Below are 14,918 nucleotides of genomic sequence, written 5' to 3' on the forward strand. Positions count from 1 at the left end.
AATTCTGATTATAGTTCTATTTCCTTTTATGGCGAATTGAACGACTCATATTTTTTACTTCCATTTTCATTTAATCTCAAAATCATTTCTCTCATTTCTCCTCATCTAATCAGTCTGTTCTCCTGTTGAAAAAATGTATTCAAGAAAAGTTACTTGTCCCAATTATATTGAGTTCTCAGAAAGGGTCCCCAAAAATCCTAGAAGGGGAAAATTTATTTTCAACCCTGCTTTCAACTATTCAAGAAAAATGAGTTGGGACAACTCGAAAAAAGACAGCAAGTCTATCTTGGTGAGAAAGAAGGAAAGGCAATCTTGGCAATTAGAAATACTGTTATTCTAGATGCTGAATACCTTGGACTCGTTCCTATCTTGGAGTCAGGAGCTTGCCAACTGCAACAAAGTGTATGGCATAGCAACTTACAATAGAAGACGAGTTTGTGTCAAAATCAAAAAGTACAATGTTATCAAACCTCCCTAAATTCAGATTCGACTCTTCGCTGCAAAAAAGAAGGAAGCAATGAAACAAGTTGACTATGTCAATTATACTTTGAACGAATTCAAAGAACTGCCCAAATTTTGGGAGAGTTCGTATTTGATGAGAACTGTAAGAAACAAAAAGTTGTGTTATTTTTATGTTTTTGTCTTGTAGTTTAAATATTTGTCCTCAACATCACTTTTCTTTCAGTATTCGCATTGAGTAGTATGAATTGGAGTTTTGGTTTTTTCTAGAAATTTAATCTTAAAACTTCGCAATAAACTGGGACTTTTCCATATTGTTCAAGAAGAAAAGTTCTAACAAATTTCACTGACAATATTAGAATCACAAAATTTACCAAACTTGCACAATTTGGACGCAGACACACAAATATCTCTTTTTGAGTGGACTTTGCATAATTGTAGAAGAAAAATTCACACAGGAGATAGATCCGATACCAAAAAAATTGAACTTATAGAATATCAAAGAAATGGAAGTCAATGGAACAATGATCAATCTTTACAACTACAAAGAGACGAATATGATAAATTACTCGATATACATCTATCATTACTAGGTTATGTAGAGACATACAAAAAATCTTGCATCATTATTGACGAATGAACTGTAGAAAATGAACGTCCAGAAATTGAAAGAAATTTTAAAAAATTTTCAGATTATAAAGCAAGAGTTTTTGTCAAATACGAAAAGAAAAACTTATTTTTTTGTACCTGTATTGTTTTGGACCCAGATATTTGAAAAAAATTGACCAAAAAATTTTTTTTGGAGGTCTAATTGGATAAGAATGGACAAAATGTAGGATATTCCTTTCTTCCTCCCAAAAAATTGAAACCAACATCCCAATCTTCTTGGTTTACAAAAAATCTTCATGGAATCAGTTTTAGCAGTGGTTACAAAAAATATACTAAATTTGAAAAAACATTGAAAAATCTATAAGCCACAGAAACAGAATTTTTTGCAAAAGGTTAAGAAAAATGTAAGATTCTGTCAGAATTTTTGGAAACAAAGATTATTAATTTGGACAACTACGCTTGCCCTAAGTTTCAGTTTTTGATATTCAAAGATGAAGAATATGTCTGGAGGTGTAGCAACTACTCATTTGGTCATGCAAAAACTCTTGACTGTGCAGAAAGAAAAGCATTTGCATACGAAACATGAACTCGATGTTTTTTTAACAAACTGCACATCATAATAATCTTAATGTAGTACCTTTTTCAAAATTTATTTAAATTTCAATGTCAATTTTTTTTAAAGTTAATGTGGTCAATCAATGTGACAAGCCCATAAAATCATGGAAATTGTTTGGACGTACATGTAATAGATCTCTTTTAGTTTTTTGTGCCAATTTTTTGTTATAGTTTTGATGCTACTATGTGCAATTGTTCGAATTATGTTATCTGAAACATGTGAAGAAACAACAGTTTGGGTAGCTGTCTTATCGAAGTACAGTCGGTTATATTCTACCTTTCTACGTTCTCCAGAGCTATGAATAAAATAATATCTACCAAAAACGAATATTTATTGCCCTAGTTGCACCAAGTGGATCTGGAAAACCTCATTTTTTTTGATTGGTTGAAAATTGGTAGTTTTCAACCACCAGCATTCGACAAATTTTTTTAAATTTTATCATTGTTATCAAGCTCTTTATAGTCAAATGCAAAGAAAAAACCTTAATTTTATCCAGGGAATCGATTTTGACTTAATTGAAAATCTTCCTAAAAACGGAACTAAGTGTTTGCCCATATTTGATGTTTCTTGTGAAGGAATTTGGAACTCCAAACATTTTGTAAAAATTGCCACTGCTGGGAGACATAGGGGACTGAATACAATATACATCAAACACAATTTATTTCATCGAAGCAAATTAGGAAGAGATGTAGAGTTACAAAATACACACATAGTCTTGTTTAATTCGCCGAGGGATGTTTTAGAATTAACATTAAGTCAACAACTAGGTCTAGCATCTCAATTGAAAGAGTGGTGTCAAGATGCATTATCTGTTCTTTATGGTCATTTACTTAATGATTTAACCCCAAAAACAGTTGATTCACTTAGATATTGCTCTAATAGTGGTTCAGTTCCAAGAAAATTTTATTTACCAGCTGGAATAGAGACCAAATTTTTGGACAATGAGTACACAATACTTCTCTATTCTCCCAATATTTCAAAAATTTTCCCTAATGCTACGAAAACAATTCATTCTCAATTGTCCAAAAAATTTCATTCAGTTTCCCAGCGAATATTTAATAAACCTATTAAGAGGAGAGCTTCGAGATCTTTGGAAAGAGGACGTCGTAAAATTTCGAAAAGAAATTTCAGAACTAACACAAAAAAGAACTCTTCTACACAAAAGAAGAATTATTTGAAGTTCAACTAAAGAGTTACAATTGATATCTATCATCACCCCTTTTGTCATTAATGGGTTGAGATAGTATGGAGCAGTTTGTTTTAATTCCGTACTCAGGTTATCAATCACAAAGTACACTTCCATCAAAACAAAAATTGGAACAAAAGCAAGAAAAAGAGGACATTGTACCAAAAAAAAAGTGATTCTGTTTACAAAGCTGTTAAAGCGAGGTTGAAAATGAGCAACAATAAGCACCTTTCTGATTTAATTCTGATTTCTCCTAGAAATAAACTCAGTCAGTAAGACAATATTATATCAGATAATCGAGATAAAAAAGCATCTACTGTAGACTTTGTGTGTGCACTAATGTGAAAAAATATCGATTTTCCAGATATTTGCTTTACTTTTTGGAAGCAACTCAGCTTCCTTCTAAACTTGCTATTAACAAGAATCCCAAAGCAAAAGAAAGAGGAACTTGGATCCCTTTCAAAATCTGAAAAGGTAAGACTAAACAGATTGTGTTCTATGGGCCGAGCTGCGAACGGTTTTATTCAACACTTGAGTAAAGCGAGTGGTTTATCAAAAAAGAAAGTAGAAGAGTTTTACAAACCAAGACATCGTATACAAAATTTGGTCCTTCAATCAGGCGTTTCCGAAGACTTCAAGCTTTTTCTAAATGTATCAATGAGATCTGTTGTATGGACTTGGCTTTTGTAGACAAGTTAGCTAGTCAAAACAATGGAGCCAAGTATTTATTAGTTGCTGTGGATATTATTTCGAGATTTGTCAGAGTTCAAACAGTGAAAACAAACTATGCCAAAGACATTTTACAAGCTTTCAGAAAAAGTTTTCTGAAAAAAAAAACACCCCTGAAAAACTTTGGCTTGATAAAGGAACAGAATATGGGGGAATTTTTAAGAAATTTTACCAGGAGAAAGATATTGAAATCTACTCAACAATGAGTGAGATAAAAGCTGCGTTTGCAGAGAGAGCAATTCAGTCTTTAAAACATATAGTATATCGTTATATTGGAGATCATGGTGAAAATTTTGTTCCCAAATTGCAGCAATTTGTTTCTACATTGAACTGTCACAAAAATCGATAAATTGGAAAATCTCGAGAGATGTAAAAAAAAAGTAACTTTTTATCAATTTTGTATAACAAATCATTCATGAAATATACTAAACCACAATTCAAAAATGCGATAGAGTTAGAATTTCGAAAAATGATGTTCCGTTCCGAAAAGGATACAAACCACAATTTACAGATGAAATTTTTGAAGTTTCGGCAATATCTACAAAAAAACTCCTATATAAATTATCAAAAATCTCCAAAAAGAAGAAATTTTGGCCAAATTTATGAGAAAAAGCTGAAAAAATGTTCAAATTAAAGGTAAGTCATTTTTTAAATTGCATTTTTATTGATCAGTTGTCATGGATTCTTTTACTATTGAGCTAGTTTCTAATGCTTGTACTAATTGTTATCCGAATAATAGTCTAGTTCCTTTACAAATTTTCTACCGGATCAAATGCATCTTAAAGGAGAATGGGGGGTTGCTGTTTCAGAAACATTGTACACTTCATTGTACCAAAACGTTACTGAGGGAAAGTTTACTTTCATAGATGACCGAGAAAGTCCTGAGGAAAAAAAGATTCAACCGATGCATATCGAACTTGGATTGTATCCAAATATTGTTGATATAGTTATAGCCATGAATGGCAAAGTTCGAAAACGTATTGGCGAACAAAAATATGAATATAACGGAATTTATATTTCAGTAGATAAAATTACACAAAAATTGCCATTCATTTGCCAGAGGATCAATCAGTGTTTCTAATTCAGAGTGCTGATTTGAGTCACATTTTTGGTTGTGATTTAGAACAAAATCAGTCAGGGGTTATAATGAAAAGAAAAGGTCCAAATTATCCTTAGTATTTTTACGACATTATAAGAATACATTCCCTGATGATTTATAGTGATATTATAGAACATAATATAGTAGGTGATACAAAAACTCCTTCACTTCGTTGTATTCCTTTCATTATCAAAGTAAAAAATGGAGACATAATTTCTATAGGACAGTAATTGAATTACCAATACTTTACGAATCTACAATTTAAATATTTATTAAAAAACTCTTTCCGCAGCATAAAAGTAGAACTAAGGGATACTACAGGTGAAAAAATTCCTTTTGTGTCCGTAGGAATTACACGAGTTGTTCTCTTGTTACGCAAGATTTCGGATAATAATTTTTGATTTATACTTCATACGAGCTGGTTGCTCAAAGTTCATCTAGTTTTCCTATTTTTAGTGGACATGCAAGACAACGTGGAAGAAGATTTGGTGCTCTTGCACAAACTTTTGGGAGAACTGCAATTCCCTTTATTAAAAATTATATATTCCAAGCTGCAAAAAGAATCGGAGCAGATTTATTTGAAATTGCTGCTCCAGAGATTGGAGAGGTTGTCAGTGGACGAAAATAACTCAAAACCTTTGCAAAAGGTGTTGGAAGAAAAACAGTTCGAAAACAGTTGGGAGGTGGAAAAAAGTAATCCAAGGGTAAAACTAGAAGAAACATTTCTCGAAAAAGTAGTTCGAAAATCAGTCGCTCTCGCAAAGACATTTTTGACAAAACAAACTGAGCTTAAATCAAAGTAGTCATTTTTGGTACGCAGCTTTTACAAATTCTTCTTTGGAGATTTTTGATAAAATCCCAGTTTTGGAAACATTTAGTTCCTCTTACACTCAAGAATTATTTCCCAGCACTTCTCTTGATGAAAGCAATATTGAGTTTGAATTTGAGACGCACTGTAGTCTGTATTTGCACAGGAAGATTGTTTGAAGCTTTCAAAAAAGAAAAAGCAGAACATAAAGCAAAATCGGAGAAAGATTCAGATGAGGAACCACAAACTTGCTTAGCTTTTGTAAACAATCTACTACATTCTCTATTCTCCAATTGTGATTTTTCTTTTAATAATACAATGGCTTACAACGCCAATGGATTATATACTCATAAAGCACAAATATCGAAGGAATTCAACTCGTCGGCAGTGAGTAGTAAAGGAATACTTGCTTGTCACGGATATAGTTTTGAAGAATATCGGGAACCATTTGATATGAATCCGTTTACTGATAGAGCAAGTTCTTTAGGAGCAAGGATAACTTTTTAACTTTATGGCAGGCTAGCCATTGACTGAACAGTTGCATTATCCAGAATTAGTGGAGAAAGCTTGAGATTAGAAATGTTTTTCCAATTTCCCTTGGAGCAAGTAAGGGAAGTGATATTCTTGGGAGAAAGACCACCAAACATTCAAATTGACAAATTCGGAACAGTCGCTAAAATGTTTAATTTTTTTCTAAGTTTTCAGGTTCCTATAAAAACATTGAAAATTTTTTGGGATTTTTCATCGTTATTGTCTCTGTACTATCTATTTTGTTTTTCTTCAGAGCTAAAACTGCAGAAAAAATAGCGATTGAATGTTGCCTAGTTGAAAAGCCGAGACACTTTGTCAACATAGACTGTAAAACAGTGTTCAATAACCGTTGTCTACTACATACGACTTGTGTATAGGACTTTGTTGATTCAAAACCTAAATGCCTGTACGTCATTAATCAATCTCTTTTTGTCCTAAAGTTTTCTATCAAACTAGCAATTTCCTTGATTTTAGATGTGAATGAATTTACAATTGCAATGATGAATATATTTTCCTTTTTGCAAGTTATTGAAAGAATTCCAGAGCTCAGGTTCAAGTACATGGGATCATACCCTTCTGATACAGTACCTCAACTAACAAAATACTCTTTTGCAAATATTAACTCAGCCTCAAGCAATGATAGAGGCGAACACTGGATCAAGATTGCTCGACTTGATAAAGGTTACTTTTTTGCTGATTTGTTGGGTAGAAAGGGATCAACTTACCCCTTTTTGACAAAAAGGTATCGACGAATGGTTCCTCGAAAGCTACAAAAAACTGATAATTTGTGTAATTTTTACGCAATTTATTCAGCATTTCTTCTTTTTAAATTCTTCAAGAAGAACTTGTATAATGTTCATGATGTGCATGTTTTGAATTTCATCAGTATTTTTATGTAAAAGTGCATTTTATATTTGTAAGTCTAATTTTGCAGTAAATTTACTATACGATGTAGTGAATTGTTTATTTATTTAAGTAATTTAAACGTTTATATTCGTTAATATTTTTACCAAGACCATCTTTGCAACTAACCTTTCGATGAGAAACACGGAGAAAGATGATGGGATATGGATGTTGTAGTTCCCCTTTTCAAAGAATTATCGATAGAATAGATAATTTTACGAAAATTGTAACCAACTTCTAGTCAATTGTATAATCCTCTTAAAAGTTTTCTCTGAGAAAGATAGAAAAATTATTATACATTAATATCATCCACAAAAAAATTATGATACTATATCTCTCTCAGTGTAAACTTTTACCGGGGCAAAACAATTGACAAATTTGGATGACAATTTTTGGAAAATTTCAGAAATTTTTAATTTTTTTCAAAGGTTAAAGAAAAATTAATAACAGAGAAGTGAAAATAACCGTAGCAAGAAATAAGACAGAATAAATAAACCGAATGAGGTAGAAATAAGAACTAGATAAAAATATCTGATTGGTTGAAACTTGAAAATTTTTGCAAATTTTTATCTTAGTTCCAACGAAAAGTTCATGCAATTTTGTTTGGATGTTTTTCAATTTTTTATAAAAAATTAAAATTTATTTCTCTCAGGAAAAAAATTCACGCTTCAATAACTCTGTGGGAAACTGCTTATATGCATTTGTCATATGATCATGGGATAATTATGTGAAAAAAGTTAAAATAGTTTATAAAATTAATAAGTATAATGGAGCTGTCATCCGTTCCCCAGATAACCTGGGGAATAAAAGATTAAGTGGGATTTAAAAGTAATCAACCGTGAGGAAGTGTCTTGGTTCCCTTGATATCCCGTGGAGCGGAATAATTAACCTGTCAAAAATAATCCCCTCTTGACAATTTTCCCCAGGTAACCTGAGGGAATATAAGTTAGTTGAAATAAGTGTTTAAGAGATTCTTTCGAAAAAAAATATTCTGTGATATCATAGTTTATGAAAACATGTTCTAAACTGAAACTTTATTTTGTCGAAACTTACCATCTAAAACTTACCATTTAAAAAAAATTCGATCTTTCAAGATAAAATTTTTTTCTAAGATAAAAATCTATTTGTAAGTAAACCTTGAAAATTTTTCGAAAATTGTTCCAAATTTTACCATTTGAAACTTGTGAGTGAGGTTTTGGTCGGTTCCCATCCGTTTCTTAAGTAAATACCATCTCTGAATTCTGATTTTTTCTGGTTGAAGCTATATCTGCTCAATGGTTAAGCGTTGAGCCAGTTAGAGGCTCCTTCTTCAGAGGCCAGGTCGATTGCGTATTTATCTCTATCATTTAAGGAGTTAATGAGTATTGTTTTCTTTCCGTTTGTTCTATCAGTTTTCATTTTTTTGATTTTCGTACATTTTTTTTCTTGCTGTGTTATTGCTGTAACAAGATCTTCAGACTCCAGTACTAGTGATGTTTCCCTAGACCATTCTAGATAGCTTTCAAGATCGGATGGCGGCTTGATGTTAAGGCCGTCCATTTTAAGAGGTGTAAGGAAGATGTCTCTTGGATCTGGGGGTTTAATGTGTCTTTACTAACTAGGTTAGGTATTAATTGTTCTTTGATAATCTTTTCTATATTTCTATGTTTTTCATAGTGTTAGGCATTTTCCGGTTAAATAATGAAAAGTTTTCTTTAACTCCTTTAGTATAGCAGGCATAAACGTTTAAGGGGAGATTTTAGCAATTTTCGTCAGTATTTTTAAACTGGATGTGGTCAAATTGTTGAATTTTGAGGAACTTTTTACAATCAGATTCTGTTACTATAACTGAACCAAGCACTCAGGCGCCTGCCTTCATAGTGGTTCCTTTTTTTCGAAGATTTTCTCAGCTTCACTGTAATTTTCATATTTGAAAAAAAATTCGGCATTTGGATGCTTGAACATGAAAGCCAAAAAATCTACCTAGTGATACAATTTTATCGAGGACGGTTCGTAAATTGCCTAACTTACCGACTGCGATTCCGTCGCCTGTGTACCACTTTTGATAGCTTGAACCCAGTGACATTAGTTCGTTTTTTATGCATTTGGTTATCGTACGCGTAATTTCTCCAGGCTTATGTTTCTTTCTCCTGGATTCCGATCTAAGGGTATCAATCAACATGCGTTATATGGGTCCGTTAGTTCTGGAATTAATTCTTCGGTAGCCAATTTTATGGCAGTTTTAGCAATTGTTTTTGAAATCTCAACTGATTGTTACCCAAAGTATGTTAAAATACGTCTCGATTCATTTGCAATAGGGCAAGATGTTTTTCAATTTTTTATATGAAAAATTAAAATTTATTTCTCTCAGGAAAAAAATTCACGCTTCAATAACTCTGTGGGAAACTGCTAATATGCATTTGTCATATGATCATGGGATAATTATGTGAAAAAAGATAAAAAATTCATAAAATTAATAAGTATAATGGAGCTGTCATCCGTTCCCCAGATAACCTGGGGAATAAAAGATTAAGTGGGATTTAAAAGTAATCAACCGTGAGGAAGTGTCTTGATTCCCCTGATATCCCGTGGAGTGGAATAATTAACCTGTCAAAACTAATCCCCTCTTGACAATTTTCCCCAGATAACCTGAGGGAATATAAGTAAGTTGAAATCAGTATTTAAAAGATTCTTTCGAAAAAAAATATTCTGTGATATCATAGTTTATGAAAACATGTTCTAAACTGAAGCTTTATTTTGTCGCAACTTACCATCTGAAAGTTACCACTTAAAAAAAATTCGATCTTTCAAGATAAATTTTTTTTCTAAGATAAAAATCTATTTGAAAGTAAATCTTGAAAATTTTTTAAAAATTGTTCCAAATTTTACCATTTGAAGCTTGTGAGTGAGGTTTTGGTCGGTTCTCATCCGTTTCTTAAGTAGATACCATTTCTGAATTCTGATTTTTTCTGGTTGAAGCTATATCTGCTCAATGGTTAAGCGTTGAGCCAGTTAGAGGCTCCTTCTTCAGAGGCCAGGTCGATTGCGTATTTATCTCTATCATTTAAGGAGTTAATGAGTATTGTTTTCTTTCCGTTTGTTCTATCAGTTTTCATTTTTTTGATTTTCGTACATTTTTTTTCTTGCTGTGTTATTGCTGTAACAAGATCTTCAGACTCCAGTACTAGTGATGTTTCCCTAGACCATTCTAGATAGCTTTCAAGATCGGATGGCGGCTTGATGTTAAGGCCGTCCATTTTAAGAGGTGTAAGGAAGATGTCTCTTGGATCTGGGGGTTTAATGTGTCTTTACTAACTAGGTTAGGTATTAATTGTTCTTTGATAATCTTTTCTTATATTTCTATGTTTTTCATAGTGTTAGGCATTTTCCGGTTAAATAATGAAAAGTTTTCTTTAACTCCTTTAGTATAGCAGGCATAAACGTTTAAGGGGAGATTTTAGCAATTTTCGTCAGTATTTTTAAACTGGATGTGGTCAAACTGTTGAATTTCGAGGAATTTTTTACAATCAGATTCTGTTACTATAACTGAACCAAGCACTCAGGCGCCTGCCTTCATAGTGGTTCCTGTTTTTTCAAAGATTTTCTCAGCTTCACTGTAATTTTCATATTTGAAAAAAATTCGGTATTTGGATGCATGATTTTGAAAGCCAAAAAATTTACCTTGTGATACAATTTTATCGAGGACGGTTTGTAAATTGCCTAACTTACCGACTGCGATTCCGTCGCCTGCGTACCATTTTTGATAGCTTGAATCCAGCGACATTGGTTCGTTTTTCAGGCATTCGGTTATCGTACGCGTAATATCTCCAAGCCTATGGTTCTTTCTCCTGGATTTCGATCTGAGGGTATCAATCAACATGCGTTATATGCGTTCGTTAGTTCTGGATTTAATTCTTCGGTAGCCAATTTTTTGGCAATTTTAGCAATTGTTTTTGAAATCTCAACTGATTGTTACCCGAAGTATGTTAAAATACGTCTCGATTCATTTGCATTAGGGCAAGATGTTTTTCAATTTTTTATGAAAAATTAATATTTATTTCTCTCAGGAAAAAAATTCGCGCTTCAATAACACTGTGGGAAACTGCTAATATGCATTTGTCATATGATCATGGGATAATTATGTGAAAAAAGATGAAATAATTCATAAAATTAATAAAAATAATGGATTTTGAGTTGTTTTAATTTCTATAGTGGAAGGTTTTCTTGAGTTTTGTGAGTGTGGGGCAGTGGAAGGTTGAGAGTGCATTTGGGGGAGCGTGGTTGTAGCTAGGGTTTGAGGATTGCATTCATGCCTGTCGTTAGCTGAATAAAAGTGGGAGGTGCAGCGATGACAGCCGAAATCGTCAAAATGATCACTGCTGCTGACTAGGCCGCTGCATTTTACATGCATGTAGCCTGGGTATGTGAAGCACCAAACACCTCCGCCTCGCAAGCTGTCTTTACATATAAGGCACCGTAGGCAACGTGCTTGAGTAGCCCTTTGAGGAAGGACGGCGGTGTCAAGTTTGCGAGAGTGTTTTTAGAATAAACTTGCAAAAAAATAGTGAAGAAATTCTTACCGTTGAACAGGAAATGGATGCCATCACGGACGATCATATGAGGGTTTAGATTAAGTTTGAAGTTAGGTGAAACAATGAGTGTATGTAATTGAACAACCCATGATTTTGAATGAAAATTTTGCAATTTATTTCAGAGTTAGTACCATTCTGAATTATTTCGGCGATGATCAGTGTCTGGGGTTGAAACTTGTTGGTGACAAGGTTAATCAAAATTTTCCTCTGCGTTTCTAGTTTTTGATGCAGCCTGTTGTCATGTATCCAGCAATTTTTGTTACTGTATTTAGGCGCTTTGGTCTGTATTGCAAAACTGTTTCAAACAGATCATGAAGCGTTGCGCCGCGGTAGGAGTGAATTGTTGATTTTACCAGAGCTGGTTTGATATATTTGGTCCTTAAAGTCCCGATAACTAGTTTCTGTAAGAACTCAGGGATGCGTCTTGCCTGGAATCGTGGCATCTACCTGAAACACAGAAACTGTGGTGAGAAAGGAAGCTCTTTGGGGCGATTTATGAATACTTTCAATAAGGATTTAAAATTGGTAAGACAAGGGCGATGGAGAAAAAGAAAGAGTAAGGAGTGGTACAACCTGACGTCGTTTTGGAGATCGATTCATCAGCTCACTCCTTCATGCGCCTAGTTACGCCAGGGAATTTGGTATGGCGAGATTTGGTATGATAAGTCTGTGAAGAAAGCCCAGCGCATATAATATGAAATTACACATGAGGTAAATTTGAACAGAAACACTATGTAAAAAGTTCATCACAACAATTAGGCTACCCCAGTGCTTCTACAATCCACTCGGACTTAAAAATCGCCTTAACAAATTCTTTTTTGGGATTACTTGAGAAATAAATACAATCACCACAACTACTGTACATGGCAGTACGCATGTGACTGTCAATCATGAAGAAACAACTGGAGACATTCGGCTTCATAGTAAGAGATTCCTCCAGGGACGCTGAAATTCATAACAACAATATCAACACTTAATCATCTTTTTTATCGTTATCACCATATGTAGAAAGTTCTAAGGATTTTGACTGGAATATGTGATGAATGGACTCCTGGCTGTAGCCTCGGTTACTTTGATTCTTCTGACTTTCTGATTATATAAAATAGTAAAAGAAAAAATCATTTTCTTGAGTTGTTGAGAAAAGTTCGGCTTGAGAAAAGTGTGCCTTTTTTTTACGATTTGGCTTAAAGTCCCGTCGGATTGACGTCCGGCACACGTTTTTGCTTTTGCTTATCAATGTTCTCTCTTTTCAGACTCTTACAGAAGATATTAATCCTAAATTTTTGGCTTTTGCGAAATCTCATCATATCACGGACCAAAAAAAAACTGTTTCTCATAGCAGTAGAGACATTCTGGGTTTTTAAAGCAACCAGATATCCTTGTTAAGGATCCTCTGCATGAATTTTTACGAAAATGCCCTATTGCAAGAAAAAATGCCTTGGGTATCGTAATATTGCATTTTTATGGCGATTGACAAGCTGGAAAAGATCCATTATTGCCTTTTCTTTAAGGTTTTTATGGTGTTGCATTAAATGAGTAGATCATGGAAGACCATATCAAGTTTGATCAGGCATTTGAGGCTGCAGCCGAAGATATCCAGGCTGAAAAAGCAGACGAACGTGTTTCCGACGAGAAGTATGAGGAACTGAGCGACTTGCCAATAATTACCCTGGACAACTTCGAAGAACCGTGGTCCCAGAACAGCCGCTATGTCCTAACCAGTCCTAGATCCTTGGAGTCATGTAGTAAATTTGCTATAAAGCCAGTTGATTTGCTGAAGAAGACAATGGATGATTTCTACGAGGAGTTTCCGAATGTAAATAGGAATGTAGTTAGAGGAATGTTTGAGCGTGAAGAGCGGGAAAGACAGCGAAGGTTGCGGCTCGTGAGGTGTGAGCGAGAAAGCTTAATAGAAAAAGGGTTGACGTCGAAAGTTTCGGAGTCAGAAGTTCCAGAACCAGAGTTGTTTGTTCATGGATCTAACTGTGAACATTCAGAAATTGACACCTATGGGCAACATGGAGGAGATTCCAGAGAAGCTAGCCCTGTAAGAAAGGCTCATTTTATGGAGCCTCCTGAATCAAAAGAAGAATATAGATCACTCGAAGATTCGGGCCATGATGTTGAAGCGCTAGATGCTTTGAAAAGACGATATAAGGAGCAACTTGCACGGATTTCGGGCGCACACGGAAAACCAGCTTCAAACCAGGAATATGGAAGAGTTATAGCTCGTTCTCCGTCTGCGTGTTCGAACAAGCAGCCTTTGTTTACGAAAACAAAGTTCGCCAAGTCGATCAGCAGTGATTCATTTTCAGCGTCTACTACCGGAGAAACTGTACATCTTGAAGCAGCAGCTAGAATAAGGAGTCGGGAGGCAAAGAAACGAAGTGAAATTGAAGTGAAAAAATGGCGAGAACTCGAGCGGAAAAAGCAACAAGAGGCGCGTAAGAAAGCATTGGAAGATGAACGCAATCATGCTGTTCAATGTATGCAAAATGACTTGGAAAAACGGGGTCATCGAGCCATAATGAGTAAGATTGAACTAGAACGGACAGAAAAATTAACGAAAGTTGTTGAGAATGCTGAAAGAGAGCTAAAGCACATTCAGAACAAAAAAGCGATGGACGAACAGCTTTGGAACTCACTTGACGTAAAGAAAAGTTACATCGAAAGTAAGCATGACCTAGCCAAGGAACGGCATTTGCGGGCTCAGATGCAGAAAGAAGCTGAGATAAGGAAGAAAGTGAGGGCGGATACAGTCAAAGCGGAATTAGTTCGACAAAGCATGATGAGAAAGGAGGAAGAAATGGAACATTGGAGACACATGACAGCTGTAAAGTTGGCTCAAGATGAAGAAAGGGCTGTGAAGTTTAACGAGACGCAAACGAAAAGAAAGCAGCGGAAAGTTCGCACACATTTAGTTCAGAAAGAACAGCTTCACAGATCTACAAAAATGAAAGTTGATGCCGAAAATAAAAGAATGCAGAAGCTACTTGAAAGCGAAATCAACGCAAAGGATACGAGAGCGAAGGTCTTAAAAGAGGAAAAAGATTATACAGCTCAAAAAAGACGGGAAATGGCGTTGCTTGCCAAACAAACGGAAGATATGAGGCTAAGTAGCTCAAGGAATGATTTTCACGAGAAAGCGCTGCAGGCCGAGATAACAAATAACATTCTGTTCAACTACCGTAAGATGGCCTTTAAGTCAAAATGATCAATGGATATTTCTCGTTCATCAAATAACTCATCAGCTTGCCTTACTTGAGGATTTTATCACCAATATTTTCACTAATGTTTTCTTCCATCATGTGTATAGATAGATCTTGTAAATATAAACTTACTCTTTTGTAAATTTGTTTTAATATCTTTATTTGTTCAACTTTTCAAGTAATTGAATCAAATGCATG

General features: G+C 34.4%; 2 protein-coding genes across 4 annotated transcripts in view; both read left to right on the forward strand.

Annotated features, from left to right (window-relative positions):
- The window catches only part of LOC134846307 (uncharacterized), a 112,626-nt gene that overhangs the window by 43,462 nt on the left and 54,246 nt on the right, over positions 1–14,918 (forward strand). The gene's annotated exons all lie outside the window — the stretch shown is intronic.
- Positions 13,025–14,902, forward strand: LOC134845826 (coiled-coil domain-containing protein 177-like). The gene has a single exon (XM_063862913.1). The coding sequence runs from the start codon at positions 13,055–13,057 to the stop codon at positions 14,723–14,725; it is 1,671 nt and encodes a 556-aa protein (XP_063718983.1). The 5' UTR covers positions 13,025–13,054; the 3' UTR covers positions 14,726–14,902.

This window comes from Symsagittifera roscoffensis, chromosome 5 (genome assembly GCF_963678635.1).
Source record: "Symsagittifera roscoffensis chromosome 5, txSymRosc1.1, whole genome shotgun sequence".
Classification (NCBI taxonomy): Eukaryota; Metazoa; Xenacoelomorpha; order Acoela; family Convolutidae; genus Symsagittifera; species Symsagittifera roscoffensis.